The 21,878-nt window shown below is 57.2% G+C and overlaps 1 protein-coding gene across 2 annotated transcripts in view; it reads right to left on the reverse strand.

Annotated features, from left to right (window-relative positions):
• Positions 1-1,210: 1,210 nt before the first annotated feature.
• The window catches only part of FHL1 (four and a half LIM domains 1), a 26,476-nt gene continuing 5,808 nt past the window's right edge, over positions 1,211-21,878 (reverse strand). Inside the window, exons 1-6 of one of the 2 annotated variants that reach the window (XM_006035661.2) lie at positions 7,892-8,038; positions 3,965-4,149; positions 3,671-3,848; positions 3,198-3,367; positions 2,640-2,826; positions 1,211-2,146 (exon numbers count right to left, since the gene is read on the reverse strand). In XM_006035661.2, the coding sequence (XP_006035723.1) occupies positions 1,992-2,146; positions 2,640-2,826; positions 3,198-3,367; positions 3,671-3,848; positions 3,965-4,149; positions 7,892-7,913 (897 nt within the window). In that variant the 5' untranslated portion in view covers positions 7,914-8,038 and the 3' untranslated portion in view covers positions 1,211-1,991. Of the gene's footprint in view, positions 2,147-2,639; positions 2,827-3,197; positions 3,368-3,670; positions 3,849-3,964; positions 4,150-7,891; positions 8,039-21,878 lie in introns of those variants that run through there. The other variant, XM_006035662.3, reaches the window with a different exon arrangement.

The following is a 21,878-nucleotide window of genomic DNA, read 5'->3' on the forward strand; positions in this document are numbered from 1 at the left end:
GACTCGGGCCATATGTTCACACCAGAGAGGGGAGACTGCAGCTCTGCTAACTAGGCCTGCTGGCTTTGAATTCAGCTCGGGTGAACACGCAGGGGCTCGAGTGTGAACTCAGTGCATGGGGAAGGACCTCTGCACAGCCCTTGATTGTAGCCCAGGCTACCACAGGCTTGCTCCTATTTGGTGCCTGAGCTGGCTGGCGTCGTATGTCCCTGGGTCCCGCCGGCTTCCCTCTGATTTACAGCGCAGCCATGCCTCTAGTTCCAGCTAGCCTGCAGTTGTGCCTGGGTTGTCCAGCACTTGGCAGAGGTGCTTTGCTAGTTGTGCACGTCCTGCTTCCCTGTGAGGTGCACAGATGCCGTGGGGGGGGTGTACACGCACACGTATGCAGAAACCCGTAGGTGAAACGGGTTAAGCCAGTTTGTTTGTTCCCAGCCATGGATTTGTGCCCTCAGCCTCTCTGCAGTTTAACTAGAAATCCCAGTTGCCTGATTCGAAGCCTCGAGTGGAGTGGCCTTTACCCCAAAGCCTTGTCAGTGTTTAAATCTTTGTAACACGAGCACTACATTAACGAGGGAAGAAGCAGAGAGTTGATAGTGGCTGCTGTTACGTTTTGAGCCTTTTCCCTTAGGATTGAGCCTTAAACAGTGTTGTGTAGAGTAATCAAATACCAGTGCTTATCTTCCCTTCCTTTTTACCAGGCTGGTTAAACACTGCCCAGCCTGACGTGGTCAGCTCTGAGCGCTGAAGTAAAACCGGGAGAATTCATTAAGACCAGTCACTGCTGTAAAATGGTTATTTTCTAATCGGGAGTAAAGCAGACCAGTCTTTCAGCCCCAAGGCCTTCTGTTTCAAAGAGCCAGCCTGCTCAAATGGCTGCTTCTCCTCTCCAGCTGTGCAGGAAGGGGTTGAACGACAAAGGCATGTTGTACCTCTGCTCCACGACAGCCCCATTTCCTTACAGCCCTGCAGCATGGGAGATGGCAGGGGTTCGGGGCTGGTCACAAATGCAAGTCTCTTTGCAGAAGACACAGCCCCCTAAACCTGTGCTAAAACACTTCCCGGGCAGGGGGCTGTGAGCTAACCCTGATGCCCACATGTGACTCACACACACACGCGCTCTCTCGCTCTCCTTTTTGCAGCACAAAAGGAGTCCAGGCACCCGTTCCCGGAGAGAAGCCCCACGAAGAAACAACCTCCCCCATGGCAGGAGTCCAAACAAGCACAAATCTAATTTTTATTAGCTGATCCGAAAAGACCACGGTGTGACAGGAGACCTGTCTAAAAAGGCGCGTTCGCTCTTTCTGCATGTTACGCTTCAGCAGAAGTGTGGCTAAGGAATCAGCAATCCAGCCGGGAAAAGCAGCGTTAAGTCAAGTAGAAAAGCTGATAAGTAACCCCCCCCACCCCCCAACTAGCCATTCTCAACTTAAGCATGGCTTCCCTAAACCATGCCAGCGCTAACTCTAGCTGAACCAGTGTTTATCTTGTTAGCCAGCCCATAAAGCTGTAGCATGCACTTGCCGTAACTTAGGTTTCGTGTGGTCTAAGCTTAGGCTTATTAAGAGTATAAGAAAAGGCATCTAACGTTCACTTGCTGCTAGGAGTATAGCTGATAAGTACTGTTAGGAGAAATGCGTAAGTTAAAGCACTGTATATACGCTAATGTATAATCTTTGCATCTCCCGAAATGTTGATCTCGGCAGAAGATGCAATGTCCCTCGTCAAAACCGCTTCATTTAAGTGTCAAGCATGAACTTAAGCTACATGTTAAAAATCAGCTTCGTGGCATTTATGCTACTCATCACGCAGAATACTCAGGACCCGGCTGTCCAAGGCTACCCCTGCCATGCGGGTGGCCCCGTCAGCCGTCGCTCTAACCATTATATGAAAGCAGAGTTAGTTTTGCAGCCCAGTAAGATTAACCGCAGAGCTTAAAATCAAACCAAGCATTGCCCCTTTGCCGAGACGCTCGTGGGATGCGCAGGGCCTCCTCACAGTCTATGGGGACACTCGGGGCAGTAAATCTGCTGGTTATGGCAGACAAAGCGGCGGTTAGCCAGCGGGCGGGAACACTTCTTGCACTTGAAGCAATAATCATGCCAGGACTGGTCTTCATAGTTGACCACGCTGGATCCCCGTCCAAAGCCTGCGGTGGAGAGGGGAGACGTTATGGAAGGTGACTGGTGCAGATGAGGGGCACGGTCCCCAACCAGCTCACCCCAAGAAAACCTTGGGTTGCCCTCTGAAGAGCAGGTGCCTTCTTCTGAAGGGCTCCAGTGGGAGCTGGCCATGGGGCAGGGACGAGCAGAACAGAGCCAGTCCCGAGCAAAGGAGGTGGGGAGGGAAAAAGCAGCTCTGCTCCTCGCTCAGGGCTAGCACCAACAGCCGAGGCTTGGACACCTGCGCTGGGGCTTCAACATCTCCCTTCTAGGAGCTTGTTTGGGACTGAGAGGCAGGGCCTAAGCGAGAGGTCCAGACTCCCCACAACTGCATGGGGGCCAACCCCGGAGCTGGCCCCGTGTCACTGTGCTGGGCCCCCTCTGGACTGTGCCTACAGCACTTGCTCTGGACATGGGCGAGGCAGTCTGGCAGCCCCAGCCTGTCGGCTCGCTGCGGGGTGGGAGGGCTGGCCTGCCTACCTGTGATGGGGCTTTGGCAGCCCGCGCACTTCTTGGCGACGCATTCCTTGTAGCAGTCCACGCAGTAGAAGTCGTTCTCCACGGCCGTGAAGCGCCGCCCGCCAATGGGCTTCTTGCAGCTGGTGCAGACGAAGCACTCGGAGTGCCAGGGCTGCTCCTGGTAGGTGATGCCTCCGGAAGTGATGGGCTGGGGGAAGACGAGGACAGACCCGCTCTAGCACCGCAGGCAGGCCAGCTCCTGGGGTGAGAGCTGCTGGGTCCCTTCTCCTGTGCCACCGGCTGGGCCCTTGCCCTTCCTTGCTTCTGATCCAGCTCTCCCCTGCACCCAGCCTGGGAATTGCCCTGTGCTCATTGCCTCTGGGTCTGGGCTCCTGGCAGGCACCAGCCATCAGTAACCTAGTGCTGTCCTGCCCAGACCATCTGCTCCAGCTGGCTGCTTGCAAGAGGTGTGCCCCACACCCTCCGCTCCACTACCGGGGCTGGTACCAGTGAGGGGCACAATTCTTGTGAGGCCTTGACCCAGGACCTCTGGCAGCCCAGGACTGCTGGGCCACTTACGTTCTTGCACTTGGCGCAGGTCTTGGCAAACTTGTGCTCGTGGCAGGAGACGCAGTAGATGTCGTCACCCTTGGGGAAGAAGCTGCCGGTGCCGATTACGGTCTTGCACTGGTAGCAGGTGAAGCAGTCCTTGTGCCACACGCTCTTCTTGTACTCCACGTTCTGGTCACCTGCAACACACGGCGCCGGGTGTCGGGGCCGGCGGCACAAAGGCCCCGGGACTGCTGCCAGCCAGGGGCTGAGCTCTCGGAGCAGAGCTGAATGGAGGTGCTCAAGGAAAGGGTGAACGGCCACTGGTCGGGGATGGTCTAGGTCTAGCGATGCCTGGTTTTACAAAGCATCGGTTTTACAAAACATTTATGGTGGATTTGTCTGGGCGGGTTTGGACGGGGCGGGATAAGGAGCTTCCCCCCCCCCGCCCCCCCTTCTCTGCTCCGTGCCTGGGGTGGGAAGGCCTGGGCCTGGCAAGCTACCTGCAATGATGGGCTTGTAGCAGCCCTTGCAGCGCGGGGCCTCGTCCTTGGCGGTGCAGTTGCTGCACCAGACCTTGTTGTTCTCACGCAGCATGAAGGGCTCATTGACCAGCGAGGCGTAGCACTTGGTGCAGTGGAAGCAGCTGTCGTGCCAGTACCGGTTCTTGAAGTGCAGCTCCTAGGGGCAGCCACAGTAGCGTCACTGCCAGAGGCACCCCCAGGCCCATGTCGCCCCTTTCACAGCCCCTTTCCTCCTCCACCCACCTGGTTGCCTGCAGCCAGGCCCCCACCTACCTTGGAGTCGGCGCCGATGGGCTTGCGGCACTCGGTGCAGGTGTTGGCGCAGAACTTCTCGAAGCACTTGACGCAGCAGTGGCGCCCGTCCTTCTGCACGTACTTCTTGCCGTGCAGCGACTCGCGGCAGTAGTGGCAGTCGAAGCGGTCCGACATGGTGCCCACCGTGTAGCTGCTGGGCCCGCCTGTGGGAGAGGGGGAAGCACATGTCAACGCCGGTGCCCCTGGGCCTGTCTCAGCATGCGGTGCCATCCCCCCCAGGAGGCACACGGCTCCACGCTCAGCTGCAAGGGCCCCAGCCCTATGGCCCCCTGGGCCAGGGGTGTTGTGATGGGCAGGGGAGGGTATCCACCTGCTGTCTTCTGCTGCTGGGGAGGGGGTTTGCGTGCTCCGGGCAGAGCCAGGGCCGAGCAGCACCCATGCCTGCACAGGTCAGTGCCAGCCTGGTGACCCGGCTTGGGCCCCGAGTGCCCGTGTGCCGCTCCCTCTCTCCACGCCAGCTGGACACTCTCGCACAGCGCCGAGGCTTACGCCTGTACCTTCTGCTGCCACCAGAGAGCAGCTCAGGCCTTGCTCATGGAAACGCTAGTGCATGGAGGAGGGGTTCCCGGTACCAGCGCATCCACGCCAGGTGCAACAGACTGCTGCCAGCTGTGACTTGATAGCCGAGGGCAGGGGATGCATGTACACGCACGTATGCACGCACATGTGTGCATACGTGTATTCACATGCACGTGTACATGCATGCAAACACATGTATGTACGCGCACACACGCGTGCACGTGTGATGTCCTGCATTTAGTCTGCAGCTGGTGACAGGAAACCCTGCCTACAGGCTGAGGTTTTGGGCAGCCAACAAGTCAAACGCTCTCTATAACCCGCCGCATGGGCCCTGCACCGACAGCCCTGCCTGCGTGCGCCCCCTGTGCACTGCGCTGAGCACGCCCTGGCACCAGGATGCCCGGAGATGTTGGCTCGCTCAGTGCCAGCAGCTTCCCTGCGAAGTCAGAAGATTATGTCCTGCTCCCATGACGGGCAGCTCCCACCCTTCCTCCACATGCAGTCACTCAGACTCGTGTGAGCTGGCACGGTACTGGATGCACCCAGACGTGGGATTTGCCATGAATTCACCAGGACCAGCACCAGGGCCAAGAAAGCCTGGCTGGGTCACCTCCCACCCCATGAGGACGAGGGAAGGATGGAGGCAGCGGTCAGCCCCAGGAGAGGACAGGGGTAATGCCCTGCTCTGCTTCAGCTGGTGGGGAGAGCCGGACAGAGCCGGGAGCTTGCAGCTGCTGCTTCAGCACCCGTTGACATGAGCTCCCTGGAGCTGCCAGTGCAGTACCCCCAGGGAGATGCTCCCATGCATCATCTCTGCTGGGCTGCACCCATGCATGGGCTCCTGGAGCCAGCGCGGTGTGTACACAGCCTGGTGCTGTGCACCAAAGCCCTGGTTGCCCCAGTGGCACGGTCATAGCCACCCCGGAGCTGGGGTACCTGATATAACAAGCAGCAAAGCTCAGGGCTGGGCAGGACCTCGGTGTCTGTTGTGCCACAGCCAGTGCAGGGCAGGTGGAAGCACAGGCCTCTGCAGCCCTGGCTTGGGGACTGGGGGGGTGGCTGCAGGCCAGGCATTGCCCATGTGCCACCCCACTTCCTGCCCCTGCCCGAAGGCAAGGGACCAGAGCACGGTCCACAGGCTCCTCGAGCCCTGCCCACACCCTGCCGCAGCAAGGCAGCTGTTACACGAGCAGCGTGCAACACGAGGAGAGGCCGCGAGGGGCTCGGGTGTGAGCTGGAAAACAGCTCACACAGCTCTTCTTCAGCTGGGATTTGCCCCAAAGCTGATGCGTGTGGGCAGTGCGGTCTGCCAGCAGCGGTCTCAGGCCTCTGCACCTCGGCCTGTCATCCGGACAGTCCTCGGGCTGCTTACGCGCACCAAGCAGTGGGGAAAAAAGCTACTACTCAGGGAACTGGGGAGACAAAAACCAAGCCCCAGGAGGGAAGGCCCGGCTGCACGTCCGTGCAGGGTGAGGTACTGCCCGTGCAGAGGGAGGGGTGGCGGGGAGAAGGGACGATGCACTGGCCGCCGGCTGAAGGAGCGGTGTTGCATTAAAGGCCAAACTCCACGGAGAGCACCAAGCAACACCAAGAATTTGCAATATCCAGGGAGACCTATAACCCGCGGGCTGTGGTCCTCCCAGCCTCCCCAAAGAGCAGCTCCGCCAGCTTTCCTGAACCAGCTCCAGAAACTAATCCCAGGCGAAGCTGGTTCCCAGAAGCTCTGGCAAAGTAGAGCCTCAATTTAACTCCTGGCCACTGCACCAAGGCGCCAGGCCAAGCCCGTGGCCTTCTCCGATATCAGAGTATTTTATGTGAAAACAGGCTAGAATTCAACAGTAATTTACCCAACCACAAACACGCCGACTGTCCGCGTGTGCCAGTCTGTCCCCATTCGGGAGCCAGGCCTGACCTGTCACCCGCCCGGAGCTGCCCATCCCTCCGGCAGCGTGCGGAGCCTGCCTCTGCCTCCCCGGGCAGCTCTCCGCCTGCATTTCGGAGCAGAAAGGCCGATGCAGTATTTGAGACACGACTCTGCCTTGCTGAGCATGCCCAAATCCAACAGTTGCTTATGGCCCTTGCTCACTACTAGCTGCAAAGGATGGATGCGGTATCACGGGGCCAGGTGGCCGCCGCTAGGACCACCCACCCGCGCTAAACCTGCAAGTGGAAAAGATACCAATGCCCAGCGCTGTGCACCAGACTCCTCTGAACTGCAGTTTGCAGCCCCCTTCGGTCTCCCGCCCGGCTCAGCCTGACGGCCGATTTCTTCAGGCGAGGGCAGATGGGGGTGGTGGCAGCTGCAGTGCTAGGAGCCCCAGTAAGGGACCGGGAGCCCTGGTACAGCAAGATGGTCCCTGCCCCAAACAGCTCACACCGTGCGTAAAGGGCAGTCGGATGCGGACGGGCAGGGAGACCACGGAGTCAGTGGTGGCCGGCGCAGCGGTCCCAGCACAGCAAACTAGTGAATTGGACTGTCAGGGTCAGTGCTAAGAGCAAGGAGCTGCGAGTCGCCTGTTAATTAAAAATACAGCCCATGCCCCAGGTGTGACGGTGCAGAGCACATGCAAAACCCAGTGCCATGACGCTCGAGGGAAGGTGGCACCACGCAAAGGACACCTGGGGAATCCAGCACGATTTAAGCACCTTGCAAACTTTCCCCTCTGGTTTTAAAAGCACTTTTAGACCTAATTCATCCTTAAAGCCATGCTCTGCCCTTGTTCTGTGTGTGCTCCCTGCACCTGCTCTGCCTTTGCTTTTCCGGCAGGATTCACCACCGTGACACAACCACCTCTTTCAGCCTGTGGGTGTAAGATATCCATGACCCAAAATATGCAGGGCACATTTGTATAATCCCCTGCATAGCAAAAGCTCTCTCCTTAGGGAAATGGGTCAGAAGGGCTCAAGGAGAAGAAAGAGAAATACCAAGTAACCACGACCTGTCCCCTCCAGTGCAGCAACCCTGCGTTTGTATTTTACCCCAAAGGAGCGGGCAAGGAAGCAGAAACGTCCCCGCTCCCAATGCCAGTGCCCAAGCACGAAAGCTGCATGGCAAATATCCTGCCCCTGCGGTGCCCACCCTGAGACGATGCAACGGCCACCCTGAAAGCGCAGCTGCCGTGCACCACGTGCACTGCGCAGTGTATAAAGCATTTCCCGTTCAACACCGCTGCACTGGACGACACCCCAAAGTCCTGCAACGGCGACACCCCAAGCACCGGTTAATGCCAGCCTGCACACCCGTTAGGCTCTTAGGTAGGCAACAAGTAAACAACCGCTTTTACGACACGCTAGCCTGCTATTAAAACACACCGCGAAATACAAGGCCGCCCGCCGATAAACGAGGCTACGGTATTGCCGTGTTACCTGTATGCCTGTGGAAAGCCATGATTAAGGGAACTAATTCACAAGCCGCCCCTTAGACAACTGAGTTCATAGTCTCTCGCCTGATAAGAATGTGTCTCATTTGATAACATACATTTAAGGGGAGGCTATTAATACAGAAAGACCTACCACCAGATGTCCACACCCCTCCCCAGAGATCACCACGTTAATCCCACTCCAAAATTCTTACCATTTTAGGTGATCCAAGGGAGAAGAATAGGATCCAGGGACAACGTATAAATACCTGCACGACTACTTCAGCATCCAAATTCGTTCTAGAGGTGGCGGGAGCGCGGCTGCAGCTCGAACGCCCGAGAGAGCACAGCCTGGCCTTGGCTTTCCAGGCAGCTTGCAGGCATTACAGTGTCCCCGGGGGTCAGCGCTGCCCCACGCTCACTGGGTCTGAACAGTATTTAAATAACAGAAGCTGATTACAGGGGCCAAGTGTGAGTTCCCAGTGCCATGCAAGCTAGTGTGCACCCTCCAAGAGTGAGCAATACGTGCTTTTATGATCCCAAAGGAAACCCACTAGAAGAGCAGGCACTTTAGTCTGACCACAAAGGCTGGCACCGGACCCCTGCGCGGGGGCTGGACCTCGGCGGGTTTAATGAGAGCGTCCAATCTGCAATGTGGTTTTATTTCAGGGTAGCTCATATGCCTGAGCCCCCCACATCCCTGCTGCTCATGCAGCAGGGGAAACCGCAGCGCGGCACGGAGAAGCCACTTGAGACGCCGTGCCATTGCTTTCGCAGCTGGAGCAGAGGCCGCCCGGCCGCTGTCCTCACGAGCCCCGCGTCTCAAGTGTGTCCCTCTAGTTTCCAGCGCGTAGCGGCAGGGAGGTCGTGTCAGCACCACGCTATGTCAACAGGGCCGGGGCGGCAGACGGTGATCGGTGGCCTGAGCTCAGGGCTGGGAGCCAGGAACGCCTCAACTCGAGCCCTGCCAATGACACTGACTCCCTGCGCGGCCGTGGGAAAGTCGGTTAACCTCTCGAGCTCGGTTTCCTGCCCTGGGCACCTACTCGGGGGAGCGCTGTGAGAAATGAGCTGCTGTTCCTAGCTCTCCTTGCCCAGGCTATACAGTTTGTACAGTAATTGCGCTGTCTGGCACTAAGCACTGCTGTGCTGTGGGGCTTGGGAAAGGCTCTCACTTGGACCACGGGCAGGTTGGCACGTTCCACCGCAACGAGCACAATGCAGGCACGCGGCACGGGCCTGGCTGTCGTGACCCAGGAGACCCGTGCTACAACTTGGCCCACCCCAAGACACCCCGGCAGGGTTAGACCCCGTTCCAATCACCATGTGCGTGTGCGTACCTCAAGGCTGGCAAGGAGAGCGTGTTTGATCCAGAGGAGCGAAGCGCGGTCCATGTATTCAGCCGATTCTTATTAGCACGCTTGGCCAGGATACCTATACAGTAGTGCCGTGATGGCATGGCAGCTGTCATGGTCCCAGAGAAAAGTGAGAAGTGAGATTTGTTGGGTAACATCTTTTATTGAACCAAGTCATTGGTATTTAGCATCAACTGCACCTGCTTCTTTTCCAGACCTGGGGAAGGACACATTGTGCCCAAAAGTTTTATTTAATATTTGTCCCAACTATACAGCCGGTTGGAGAAAAAACTCTGCCGGCCCACCCTAATCAACGCATCAAACCGGAGCAGATGATTTTCGTGGGCCTGGAAGTCACAGGGCTCCAAGCAACTGAGCTGCTCTCATTGCACACGAACGGTGCAATGTTCACAGACAGCTCTGTTCATTTGTTGGCAACGTGCATGGAGTTCACAAGGATAACTGTGCTCGTCGTGGTGCCAGTAGCGATCTGGCATGCTGTTCACCCTATGGTAGGCGAGGGTTGGCGTCCCCTGGCTGCAATCCCACCGGGTAATTATTTTCTGCCTCTCTAAACTATCCCCTGTGATTTCGATTAGCTAGGGTAAGCTTCACTTCCTGTCCTAAACGGCGGTGTCACATTCCTGAGCAGCGTTAAACCAGCTGTCACGTTCCACCCCAGAGATGGCTGCAATTCATAGACAGAATTGGAGAGGCGTATATGTACACGGCTAAGCATGCTGCAGGCACGCTAGACAGAGGCCCAGGGCCTGTGTGAGTGTATTTCACACACGCACACACACAATCTCTCTTCCATATATACCAAATACGCACATCCATATGTGCCACATCCACAGGTGCCCATATATAACATGAAACAGGAGCAGGAAGGTAAAAGTAGAGACTGAGAAAACGCAGCGGGGAAACCCTGGCCCAGCAGAGGCTGATGGCAGTCCTGCCGCCACCGCCTGCGAAGCCAGTGTTTCATGCCAGGAGCGTGGCTTGCAAAGCCCTCAAGGATCCTGGAAGGTGCCATATAAAAGCCAGCCCGTTCCAGCTGAAGGTAGTGGCTGCCCCATGCATGAAGCACGGCCCTGTCCCACCTGGGGCAGCGCTGACGCTGTTTTGCTGACTGGTGGTCATGCCTTCAGGCAATTTCCAGCTCCTGTCCAGGCCCGAGTTCCTCCCCAGCGTCCCCCAAATGCCCCATTACACCGGTTATCCTTATATCTATTACGTCCCAGCCAGGGGTCCACTGTGCACAGACGCACCGCTTCGGCCCAACCAGGCCCTCGTCCCGCGCCCGAGGGCTGCGGGTCTCGATCTCCAGGCAGCCCGTGGAAAACTCCACTCACCTTCTGCTGCAAAGACTCGAGAGAGACCGCAGCAGGGCTCGACGTTTTGGACACTCGAGGTTTCTATTGGAAATCTTGGGGTTTACCTTGCGACTCACAGGTAGGGGTCTACGCACCTACGGGAGCTGCAGCACCCTTACAAGGACCACCTGGCCCCCGGTTGAGAGTTGCTGCAGCACGGGGATGGAGCCCCTGCAGAACCTCCCGTGCAGCGTCCGCACCTCGCACCGCCGTCTGCAGATGTTCAGGGCACCCCGGCCCTGGCACTTGCATTTTCCTCCTCGTCTGGCCTGAGGCCTGGTGCTGCACCCCATGCACCTTTCTATTTAGTCCCCGGTTTCTTGATGGTTTTTTCCAGCCAGCTGAGCCCAGAGACATTTCCCGCAAAGCCGCGGTTTATCGGCAGGGTGGCGGCTGGGCTGATGGCGTGACTGAGCCGTGGTGTCACTGACTCAAATACACAAGTGATTCAGCATTGTGTTGCCCAGAGTATTTTTCTTGACCTAAACAATCCTGCCAGAAAAATGTGTGTCTGGACAGCTCCAGCCCTTCTCGCATATCCCTGTCACTCAACACAGCTGAGAGTCACTGAAATAGGACCGTGGCTCTATCCAGGCATTGACGAGCCATTAGTCACCATCAAAGGGACGAGCGAGCGCAGTAAATGCAGCGCGGCGCCCACCTTTCAGGGAAATGTTCCACTCCGCGGCCCCCCGCACGCCGCCCCGGCTGCACACGGCACCAGCAAGCAAGGTGGGGGCGCGCTGACAGCTTTGACCCGGGGTAAGAGCGCCGATCTGCTCCGCGGCCCATCATCTGCCTTCCAGCTGGCGCGGGGGTTGTGCCCCCAGGCCAGAGCTGTTGTGTGTGACGGCGCAGGACAGGTGCAGTAAACACTCCCAAAGGGGGGGCCGCTGCAGGCAACACATGCTAAGAGGGGCGTTTTCGGGGTGGGCGTCCGTGCCCTGCCCGAGCCCGGCTCCAGAGGCCTCCCACCGGGCGCTCAGGAAAGCAAAGCAGAAGGAGGAAGGCTGCATTTCTATGGGTGCTGCCCACGAAGGAAGAGCACAAGCAGCGAGGCCACGTCCCATCCGCGGCTGCCCGTGGATCCTCCAGGAGCAGCTGTGGACCCAACAAGCCTCCCACGTCCCGGGGTGCAGGCATCCCAACCCCACCACTCATTGCTTTCCCAGGGCTGGGCCTCCGTTGCCCGGTCCTAACCCCTTCATGCAACTCCAGCCAGTGGGGAGAGGGGAGAAACGCCAGCAGGATGCTCCTTGTCAGGCGCGGTGCTCAGTGGAGCTAAAGCAAAAAGGGGGCAATGCCCAGCGCCGTACGTGGGAGAAAAGTCCAGGCAGAAAAGGGGTGACAACACCGCAGAGCAGTTTCCAGTGCTCGCAGGGGCCTTGTCCCCTCCCTGGCTGCAAAGTGACCTCAAATGATCCAAGGCAGCCCCTCACCCCGACCGCCGTCTAAAGCCCAACTGAGCAGGGAGATTATGGAAACTCCCGCCCGCACCTTCTCCATGAGCGACCCCCAGCCAACAGAAGTGACACAGTACCGCCCCAGGGGCCTAGCGCCACGTGATGGCTGCCCAAGCGGGGGCTGTCTGAAAACAGCAGGCGCACAGCCTTGCTCAGCAAAGCAGCCGGCGACGGCACGCTAAAGCAAAGCTGATGCTTCCCCTGCGAGCCGGGAAGAAGTACCAAGGCGAGGGACTGGCCTCGTGGTCTCCAGGCGTCCTGCATCTCTCTGGACGGGGGAGACTGCCGTGCGTCAAGTCATGTGAAAACCCTTTGCATTGATGGGAAGCAAGACAACCCACCACCCAGGCAGAAATCACCCAGCGAGAGCCCTGCTGCCTTGTGCTCTAGGGATGACCCCCACATCCCAAAGCACGCCAGGCGTGCGCGTGGGGCTGGAGAGTGCCTCTCGGATCGGTGCAGGAGCGGCGATCACTCGCCACCGTAGGGGAAGCACGCCGGCACTGCCATGGTGAGGTCCCCACCGCCGGTCCCGAACCAGCAGCCTGGCCTGGTTCCCACCCTACATTAGCACGGGCTCAGCTTCCCTACCGCCGCGTCAGGCAGCGGGCACCCCACGGCTCGTGCCACGCAGACCTGCCCCCCTGAACTCGCGCAGGAGCGGCAGGGAGCGCGGAGGAACGGAGAAATCGGGGCAAAGGCATCACGGGGGGAAAGGCCGGGAAGGAAAGACATGGCCACGTGTCTCTTTCCACACGCCGGGGTAGTTTCAGGGCTGTTCCCATTAGCCAGTGAAGATGTTTCTGTTTTATTTCCATCTGCTCGGCTACAACGGCCTCTCCAAGGATGTGCTCAGCTCCACCTGTTGTTGACACGGCTGGCCGCTGATCGCCAGCTGACGCCCAGAGCCAGGGGGCAGGAATAAATCAAAGGACTGCTTTATACATCCAAGTTTTTGTTCAATCCCTCATCCAGCCTCCCGGCTATTTTGGTCTTGGAGAAGGGACCCCGTGCCAGGGCGCTGTCTCTGTAAGGTCAGGGGAAGGCTTGTTCACGACAGCATCCCTGAACCTCCTTTTTCTCTTCTTTTCGGTTGCCTTCTGGTTCTCGCTGTGGCGGATGGACGGCTTGCTCTGTGGTCACGCACCGCGTCCACGCTGCTCTGCCCCCATCGAGGGCTCGTCCTGTGGAAGATCAGGGTTGTCCCCGCTGGTTTAGCACCTCCGTAATGTTTAAAAATGTCACCTTCTGCTCCCAGATCTCAAGCTGCAAGGCTTTGTTCGAGCCATCCCGCGCTGCTTTGAGGACAGGGCGATTTGCTCTCAGCCCGCACCATGGCAGGAACAGGCGCAGCGCCTTACCCCGGTGGCAAGGGCTCATCTCTGTGCTGCCATTGTGGTATGGCCTGGGAGCAGGACGGTTAGGATGCGAGGGCTGAAAACTTTGCAAAGTCCGCTGTACCGCTGCGGAGCGGGGGGTTGTGGGGTAGCACAACCGGTAGCGCACAGGGGACGGCGCCCTGCAAAGACTTCGCTTCCTCGATGCATCCGGAGCAGATTCCAGAATATTTAGGACTCCTGGCATCCTGTTCGACACGAGGATTTCCCCAGGGAAATCCCAGCCTACCAACCCCACCTGTTCAAAGAACAGGCAAGCAAACAACTGACCCGTCACGCTCTGAAGTGGCTTAAAAACCCTGAGATTTAAAAAAAAAAAAAAAAAGAAAAAGCAATAAAGCCAGGGTCACTTTTATTTGCCTCCTGGTATCTGAGCCATTAGGTAGGTTAGACTCTAGTTCAGAGCCAGCTGCTCTTTGCAAGCCGGAGGCCTGGAAGTTCAGTGAAAAGGACGTGGGAGCCGGGACTCATGGTATTGAACACGTCCGGCAAACACCCAGGAAGACGAACCTGCAGTAAATGACTGACAGGCAGGCCATGGCAGCACTCTGCTCTGCCAGACTCACCGCACGGCCCCAAGACACGCATTCCCGCTACGTGCCACGCTGAGAAGAGCTGCGAGCCGGTCCAGACACCGCCCCGGGGGCTGAGGGACAGAGGGAACATAGCTTCCCTGGTCAGCTCTAATTGCATTAAAAACCTGTGCTTAAAGAGCACTGTTAGGATTGCAAAGTCAGGGCTGCGTTCTCCCAATGCCGTGCCCGAAGCCCAGGGTGCAGGAGGAGCGGGGCAGTGTCGGCTCTAAGCCGTGGAGCTGGCTGGGCTCAAGTAGACCCGCGGGACAACCCTGCCCAGGGTTGTGGCAATGTAGAGCTTCAGGAGACTGTGCCTCCTCCAAGACACCCATCCCCTTCCTCTTCCCGCTGCCAGTGCTCGGCCGTGGCTAGCAGGCACGTACAAGTCCTGCAGCACCGCAGATTTGCACAGAGGGTTTGGACCAAGCCTGGCTATCAGATCACCACGGAAGTGGGCACAGCCAGCAGGTCACAGCATCCCCTCTTCATCAGCAGAGCGGGCAAATTCGACCCGGAGTCACTGCCCGCAAGCAGGCGCCCCCGTCCCACTTGGGCTCAGCTGCTGGATTTGGCATCTCGTGCCTGTGAGACGTGCGCCAGGCTGTCGGATCCCTGCAACGCTCAGGGCGGTGGCTCTGCAGCCCACCAGGACAGCGTGCTACAGCACTGCCCAAGACAGAGGGCCCCAAATGGGCTGTGGGGGGACATGGGGCAAGCAGGGACCCCACATCAACCACACAGCCCGATTCAATCCATGAGCACCTTCCACCCTGTGCGCTGCCTGGAGCGTGGGCCGCGTGGACCGGCAGGGGCCAGAGGAGAGAAAAGGCTGCAGAGGCAACCTGAATTCTGCCCGTTCCTGTCTTTGCAACCTTAACACTGCTCTTTTACCACCATTTTTTAATGCAATCAGAGCTGTTCACCCAGTCCCCGCTGGCTGCTAGGTGCCGCAGGATCGTAGCGCAGTTCTCATCCCAGCGCCGCATGCTGATAAAGACCCAAGATACTTCTCCAGCACTCCCATCTCGGATATCTACACTGATTTCAACACTGTATCGTATGCCGAAGACCTTTTTATGAATCGCAGCATGAGCCTTCCTCTGGTTTTGGCACGGAGCCACGCAGGCGCATCCTGTCTGCTCGCATGGAGGGGCATGGACATCCTAGTTAGACTTGTCCCTGGACAAGGGGGAAAAAAAAGCACTTTAGCACACACGGCAAAGCCAGACTGCCTCGGGTGACATTTGACAGGTCTTGGAGATTATTCAGTGCCATTGTAGCAGCCATTTGGGTACATGACTGTGGTCCTAAAGTGGTACCTCAATGCAATTCAGGTCTCCCCGTACTGTTTAGCGTGCAACTGTACCTGGCCCTGTGAAACAACTAGCACAAAGCAAGCTAATGTCCTAGTCGTTGTATTCGCAATAGCTAGACAGCGACTGAAAGCCGTAAAATCCATTGGTTACGCATCCATATTAAGGCTAACCATCCCCACGGCTTCACAATACTCAGCCTGTGCCTATCTTAGCTCTCCCGGTCCGAAGAGATCAGCTTGCAGGGTTGATAGTGTATTTTGGTTGCTCTGACTAATTGTCAGGACATATGTCCCAAATTCTTTACAAGGAGAAACAAAGCTATGAAGTCCTTTCCAGCGAGACCAGTGGGTTGGATTAGATGCAAAGGTTACCTTCCGAGGGCTCTGGTTTGGTCCAGTTACTTTTCTTTCTAACTTTAGAAAAAAACGTATTTTAAAGTGAGCCAGGGGAGGGAAAGATGGGGCTCTGGTTTCTTTTCTTTTTTTCAGGCTAATATCTACCCGCAACTCAGAGCAGCAAACTAATCCCCTTTTTGTCACGCAGCCAGCACAGGGGCTTCCTTGCCAAGTGTGATGGTGGTAACTTAGTGCATGGAGGACAACAAGATCAAGAATTAATCCCACCGCAGTCGCTGCTGTCCAAACTAAGGAAACAGCCATTCATTTAGTAAGAATTTAATATTCATGAATAACTTTGTTGTGGACCAAATATTTCTCAGACCCGCCCTCACACCTTAGTGCTAATCGGGTATTACGGAGACAGCCCTGTTTGTTGAGCTGCTTTGCTGAGAAAATTTGTTGCATTATTTAGCAGATGTGACTGAAAAGCTTATCCCATGTAACCCTTCAACAGGCCAGGCCTGGGCACAGCTCGGCTGTACCTGGAAAAATTAAATCCTTCCAACCTGGGGAAGCCAGGATCGGTGACAGCGGTCAGAGGTCGGTGGACCATGAGCTAACCGCCTGGCATCCGCTACCCTTCCCTGTCACACGCCTGCAAGAAGCCTGGCCCTCACTGCTCTGGCACCTGGAAGCTATTTTGCCCTTTTTAATGTGTGTTAAGGGTAAATGCAAAAGTTAAATAATAGCGGAAGCAGCCGCGACTTCATTCATGCTTTACCAGATCCGATCAGGCGTCGGGCTTGCCCGAGGCCACATGGCAGAGTCAAGGGAGTGACAACGCCGGAGTCTGACTTCCTAACGGGCACGTCGTTTTGGCACAAATCAAGGTAACATCGCTGCAGGCATTCGAATGGCTTCAGAGCCCAGCTCCCGCATCCAAGGGGGCTTTGGCGCTTGGTGACTCCCCGTGGGACAGAAGAAGCTCCTGTCACAAGAGTTTAGGGCCAAACTTACTTTTGGTGGGAACATGCAGATTCATCGAAACCACATCATGTCCCCCAGACTGGGGAGCTTCAGCAAAACCTTCAATCGGGAAAAGACCTTTGGACCAGAATGAGACTGGGGAGCCCCAGAGAGACCCTCGCCGAACAGCCCCCACCTCAGGGCAGGGCCTTGGATCTGGGTCTCCGAGCCAGTGACTACGGGGGGATGATATCCCCGCTCTTTTAGGAGGGGTATTTAGGTTCCCGCATCACTCAGGTGTTTTCAAATTTGAATACACCCATGTGTGATAAATCCTGGCAGGCAACACTTGCTTTGCAGGGACCGCAAGCGGGGTTATTTGCCTTGTGATATTTAAGCAGCCCGAACACAGGTTACAGAACAAGACGCTTGCTTTGCCGTCCCGGTGGCTGAGACAATCAACCCAAGGAGCCAACGGTCCAGGCGCTGGGCAGCGAGCGCTGGAGAACGGCTTTGTTTCGGTCCGGTGCCAAGCAGCCGTGTCAGCATCAATTTTCCCTTAGGGATGTTTTTTTAACTGCAACTTCTTCCTCTTTCTGGAACAAATGCACCGTGCAGCTCAGCCCAAAAGTGAGGGGTCGAAACTGCCCCCCCTCAAGGGACCCAGAAACTCCCAGACACGCCCGGACCCATCCCGACGCTCCCAGTAGGTCTCTGGGAGGAGATGAAGGCCCTTAGCAAGTCTCTGCCGCAGTGCCTGCCCTCCCCAAAACCAAAACCCAAAAGCCAGAGACTACATATACGGGCTCCCATGGAGTCAGAGGAGATACTCTGACAGCTTAAATAGCTCCAGGTCCTCGCTCTGATAACACTGAAGATTTTTCCTCGCCTTGCCCCTCTTCTGTGGAAAAACCCTGCCCTGTACCCCACTGGTCATCCCCATCCCAGGGACCTCATTCGTATCGTGTGGTTTGACCGAGAGAGGAGGAGGGAGCAGGCTCTTCTCTGCCAGGTGGCCAGGCCGGTGCTCAGATTTCAGCGATGAAGGGCAGCTTTCCACCAAGGTGGAAATAGCAGAGGAGCTTTTTCTTGCCACCGTTTTCTTGCGTGCAGCTGCAGGCACGAGCATATTATCCCCTCTCTCCGGTCTCCATCAAGCTGCACGGCCCTTGCACGAAGCAGCGGGAGGAACGATTCGGCGCGGACCAAGCGCTTTAGTGCGTGTCCGACTTCGTGCACAGGAGAAAATGCTCCGAGGTCAGTGAAAGTCTTCATGGGCTTAAAGCTAAGTCCCTGAGCTTCTTCCGGGCCTAACATGGTAAAATGACCAGAGAAGTAGCTGGGCGGCAGAGCAGCTGGATAATGAGGGAGCAGGGACAGTAGGGGACCCGCCTGGCCGCATACAACTGCCGGACAAGCGTCTAAATGAAATGGAGAGTCAGCTCCGAAGGACAGAGCGAAAAAGCCAGTGTGAAATGAGTGACCAACTTCCACGACAGATGCATCGTGTGCTGAAACATGGCCATAAAAGGAGTAGGGGGCTCACAGGCTTTCTAAAACAAGTTCATCGCCACCAGCCAGCTCCTGCAGACTCTCCGCTGGCCCCGCTGCCGTCTGACTGTGGGGGTAGCTGCTTACTGACACCCAGCAGGTCGGCTCCTGGCCTTGGCCACGCTCAGTCACCCCAGAGGCAATGTCGTTAGCGACGCCGGCGTTAAGGGAGGGTAGGATGGCGTTTAGGACCCGCAGGGGAATTTTTAGCTGGTTGGAGCTAGTCCAACAGGGGGGTAGCAGGGAGCTTGCACGTCTCTTTCCCCAGCCAGGATCTGAAGTGCTTGGCCCGGGCGATCCTTACAAAAATATCTTCCAATAGGGAAGGAAAGAAAAAAAAAATCAAAGAGAGCAGCCCCAAGCCAACTGGAATGTGCCTTTCATCCCCAGCCACCAAAGCCAGAGCGCCTGCTGATCCAGGCTGCAGAATAAAGGAGAGCAGCTCACGAGGGGAAATTAAAACATATATACAATGCAGCGTGCCATTGCCTCGTCTCCAAAGAGCTGCCAAGAGCAAGAGGGAAAATGCTGCCGAGCATTTCGTTACCTCCCCGGCCGTGCCACCGCAGTCAGCGTCCCCAAACTACTTCACACCTCCTGCCAGGACTGCAGCGGCAGGACAGGCTAGTGCAGGACTCGGGACGTGTTACGGGACCTCACGAACACGAACGGGCCGAGCTATTCTGTTATCCCCAGCCATGGCTTTGAAGGAAGGCGCGTACTAAATCGGCACCCTAGCTCATCCAATATGAAAGAGCAAGTATTTGCTAACACGTGCTCGTCCCCACGGCCCGGACCCGTCATGACCGCCTTCCATTAAAGTCATCTTGCTAGCGTCAGGGTCCTGGTTAGGGACAGACGGGCACCGGGATGTTTGTAGAAAGGCCGCCGACACCAAAAGCTGGAAAGCTTCCTGGGGAAGTCCAAAAATGCCACGTCTGTTCAGGCCCAACAGCAGAAGCCCCTGCCAGCCCGGCTGCATTCCTCCTCCCAAACCTTCCCCGAGTCCCGCGGCGGGTGCTGACACCTAGCGTTGCCTGCTGGCAGCACAGACGGCTGGGGCAGGACGCTGGATGGGGCGCTGCACGCACACAGGGAGGATGGAGCCTGGCTTGTGCCCCGAGGCAAGCAGGGGCATTCAGCACGGGCCCTTGCTGCTGGGGCTGCACGGCTCCGTGAAGGAGACATGTGTGCACACACGCACACATGCATGTACATGCACTTGCACAAGCACCCACAAGATCCTGCCACTCCCTGCGAGAAGGGAGGCATAGGGCACAGGAGGGCAGCTCTGTCTCTGTTGGTCTCTGAGGGCCATGCTCTAGACCCCCTCTGCTCATGGCCGTGCTGTCGCTTCCAGGTACGCGTGGTTTTGTGTTCATGGGATAGGCATGAACTGCTGGCCGGAGAGGCTTACCTCCCCCGACACACGTGAGGACCAGGATGCCGGGCACTAGTGGGGTGGGTGGAGGGCAGCACCCAACGCCAGGGGGTCGTGGGGAGAGAGCCCGTATCAACATTAGCTTTGCAGAAAGGGTGAAATTAAAGCCTCGTGCTCTCCTGAGCCAGCACCCCACAACCCCAAGTGCTGGCAACTCAGGGCCCCGGCAGGCCACGGGCGAGGATTTTCCCACATCTCTCTTCCCCGAAACACGACTTAAATTAGCCAGCATTTCCTATGCACCACCTTCCTGGGGCAGGATGAGCACACGAGGAGGCAGCGGGGCACGGACAGGACGAAGGCCTGGGAGCAGAAGACAGAGAGCAGAGGCAGAAAAGGCACCTGGCATCACCCCGAGCCACCGGGCTGGGCTTCTCAGACCCCACAAAGCAAGACGTCCCATCCAGGCAGGCCCCACAGACCCAGCGGGACCTCCTGCTTTGCTTGGCGGCTCTGGCTCGCAAGGCACCAGCGCCCAGCTGGAAGGGTGTGCACTGCTCCCCAGATGCACGCACCGCGCCGCACGGTTGCTGGCCAAGACCTGGCCTGCTCGTTATCATTGTGCACTCACTCAAGCTCACCACATCCTTAGAGGCATGAGCTCATGGCCTATTTCAAGCTTAAAAATAGCCCTTGGCAATCACAACGGTAACCACAACAAATGACTCACTGGTTGGGAACACTGGTTGTTTGTCTCCCCGGGTAGAAAACTACCTACAGCGTGTCAGGGCGTTACAGCCCCAACCTCACTAACGAATTGCACCGCTTCGCACAGCTCCGAGTCCTCACTAAGGGCAGGCCGAAGCAGAACCAAGTACGAGCAAAGGGCTTGCAGGGCCCAGGCGACAGGCAACAGCCGAAAACCTGCGCGATGTGTACGAGTGCCAGGCATGGGCTTGCAGGGGTGTAGGTTGTAGCCGTGTTGGTCTAAGGACACAGGCAGACAAGGTTCCTTGGGTGAATCTGATATCTTTTATTAGACCAACCCAAATAGTTGGAGAATAGTTATTAAGCTATAAGGCATGGGCTTAGTTCACACAAGTCACAATGGCTCTACTGCAACCCTCGACCACCCCAGACACAGAGTTTGGGTGCAGAGAGGGAAGGAAGCCTGCTCTTGAATGTACTTTCCACCCAGAGTCCCCGGGTCTGTGAAGAGTTGAGAGCTCAGGAGCCCTACCCATGTAACACGCTCACTAGTGTCCCCAAGGGAGGGAATAAATATCATTTTGCAGATGGGGAAATCAAGACGTGACCCAGCTGCACGACCTGGCCCAGGACACAGACCGGCAGCACGATTCTCCTCTCTCTTCTCCGTGCACATCAGCAGCAACTCCGCTGGCGCGGGAATCGATGGACCGACTCCACCGTGCTCGGCTTCTCTGGTGACTTGCCACACCTGGCGTTTCACAGGACGCAAAAGAAACGTGCCCGTTTTGTTTATCCTGCACTGGAGGGTAGGGCTAGGACTCAGCGTCCTAGATAAACCGGAGGATTGGTCCAAAAGGCATCTCAGGGCAAAGTCCTGCACTGAGGAGGGAGCAATCCCCTGCACCGGTGCAGGCTGGGGGTGATGGGCTGGGCAGCAGCTCTGCAGAAAAGGACCTGGGGTGACAGGGGACAAGAAGCTGAATATAAGCCAGCAGTTTGCCATCTCTCTCTCTCTAGGAGGATGGTGAAGCACTGGTACAGGCTATCCAGAGAGGCGGTGCAGTCTCCATCCTTGGAGCTTAAGACCCAGCTAGACAAAGCTTTGGCTGGGATGAAGTAGTTGGGGCTGGTCCTGCTTGGAGCAGGGGGTTGATGCAACTTCCTGAGGTCCCGTCCAACCCAAATTTTCTGTGTGGCACCATTTTGAGCGGGTTGGGACGGGAGCACTATGGTCTGCTCCTGCGTGGGCAGAGAACGAGGCGTGAAATCCGCCCTCGCCCTCTGCATCCGTGATACAGCCTCTGTACGAAGACGCCACCTAAGCGTCCAAATGCCCCTACGAACTTGACCCTTAGCACTGAAATCAGCCGGTCACATGAGGAGGAGGCTGGATCTCGGCGCCTCCCCTTCCTCACTCTGCATTTTTGCAGCCCGGGACCGGCCAGGGCTGTGGAACGATAACGCTCCGACGTCACGTCAAGCCCTCTGGTAACCGGTGCCTGCCAGCAGCCTATTCAGTCAGCTTTTACCCCCTCGCGCCCGGGTCAGCAGCAACTCATGTATCA

This window comes from Alligator sinensis, unplaced genomic scaffold (genome assembly GCF_000455745.1).
Source record: "Alligator sinensis unplaced genomic scaffold, ASM45574v1 scaffold1584_2, whole genome shotgun sequence".
Lineage (NCBI taxonomy): Eukaryota > Metazoa > Chordata > Crocodylia > Alligatoridae > Alligator > Alligator sinensis.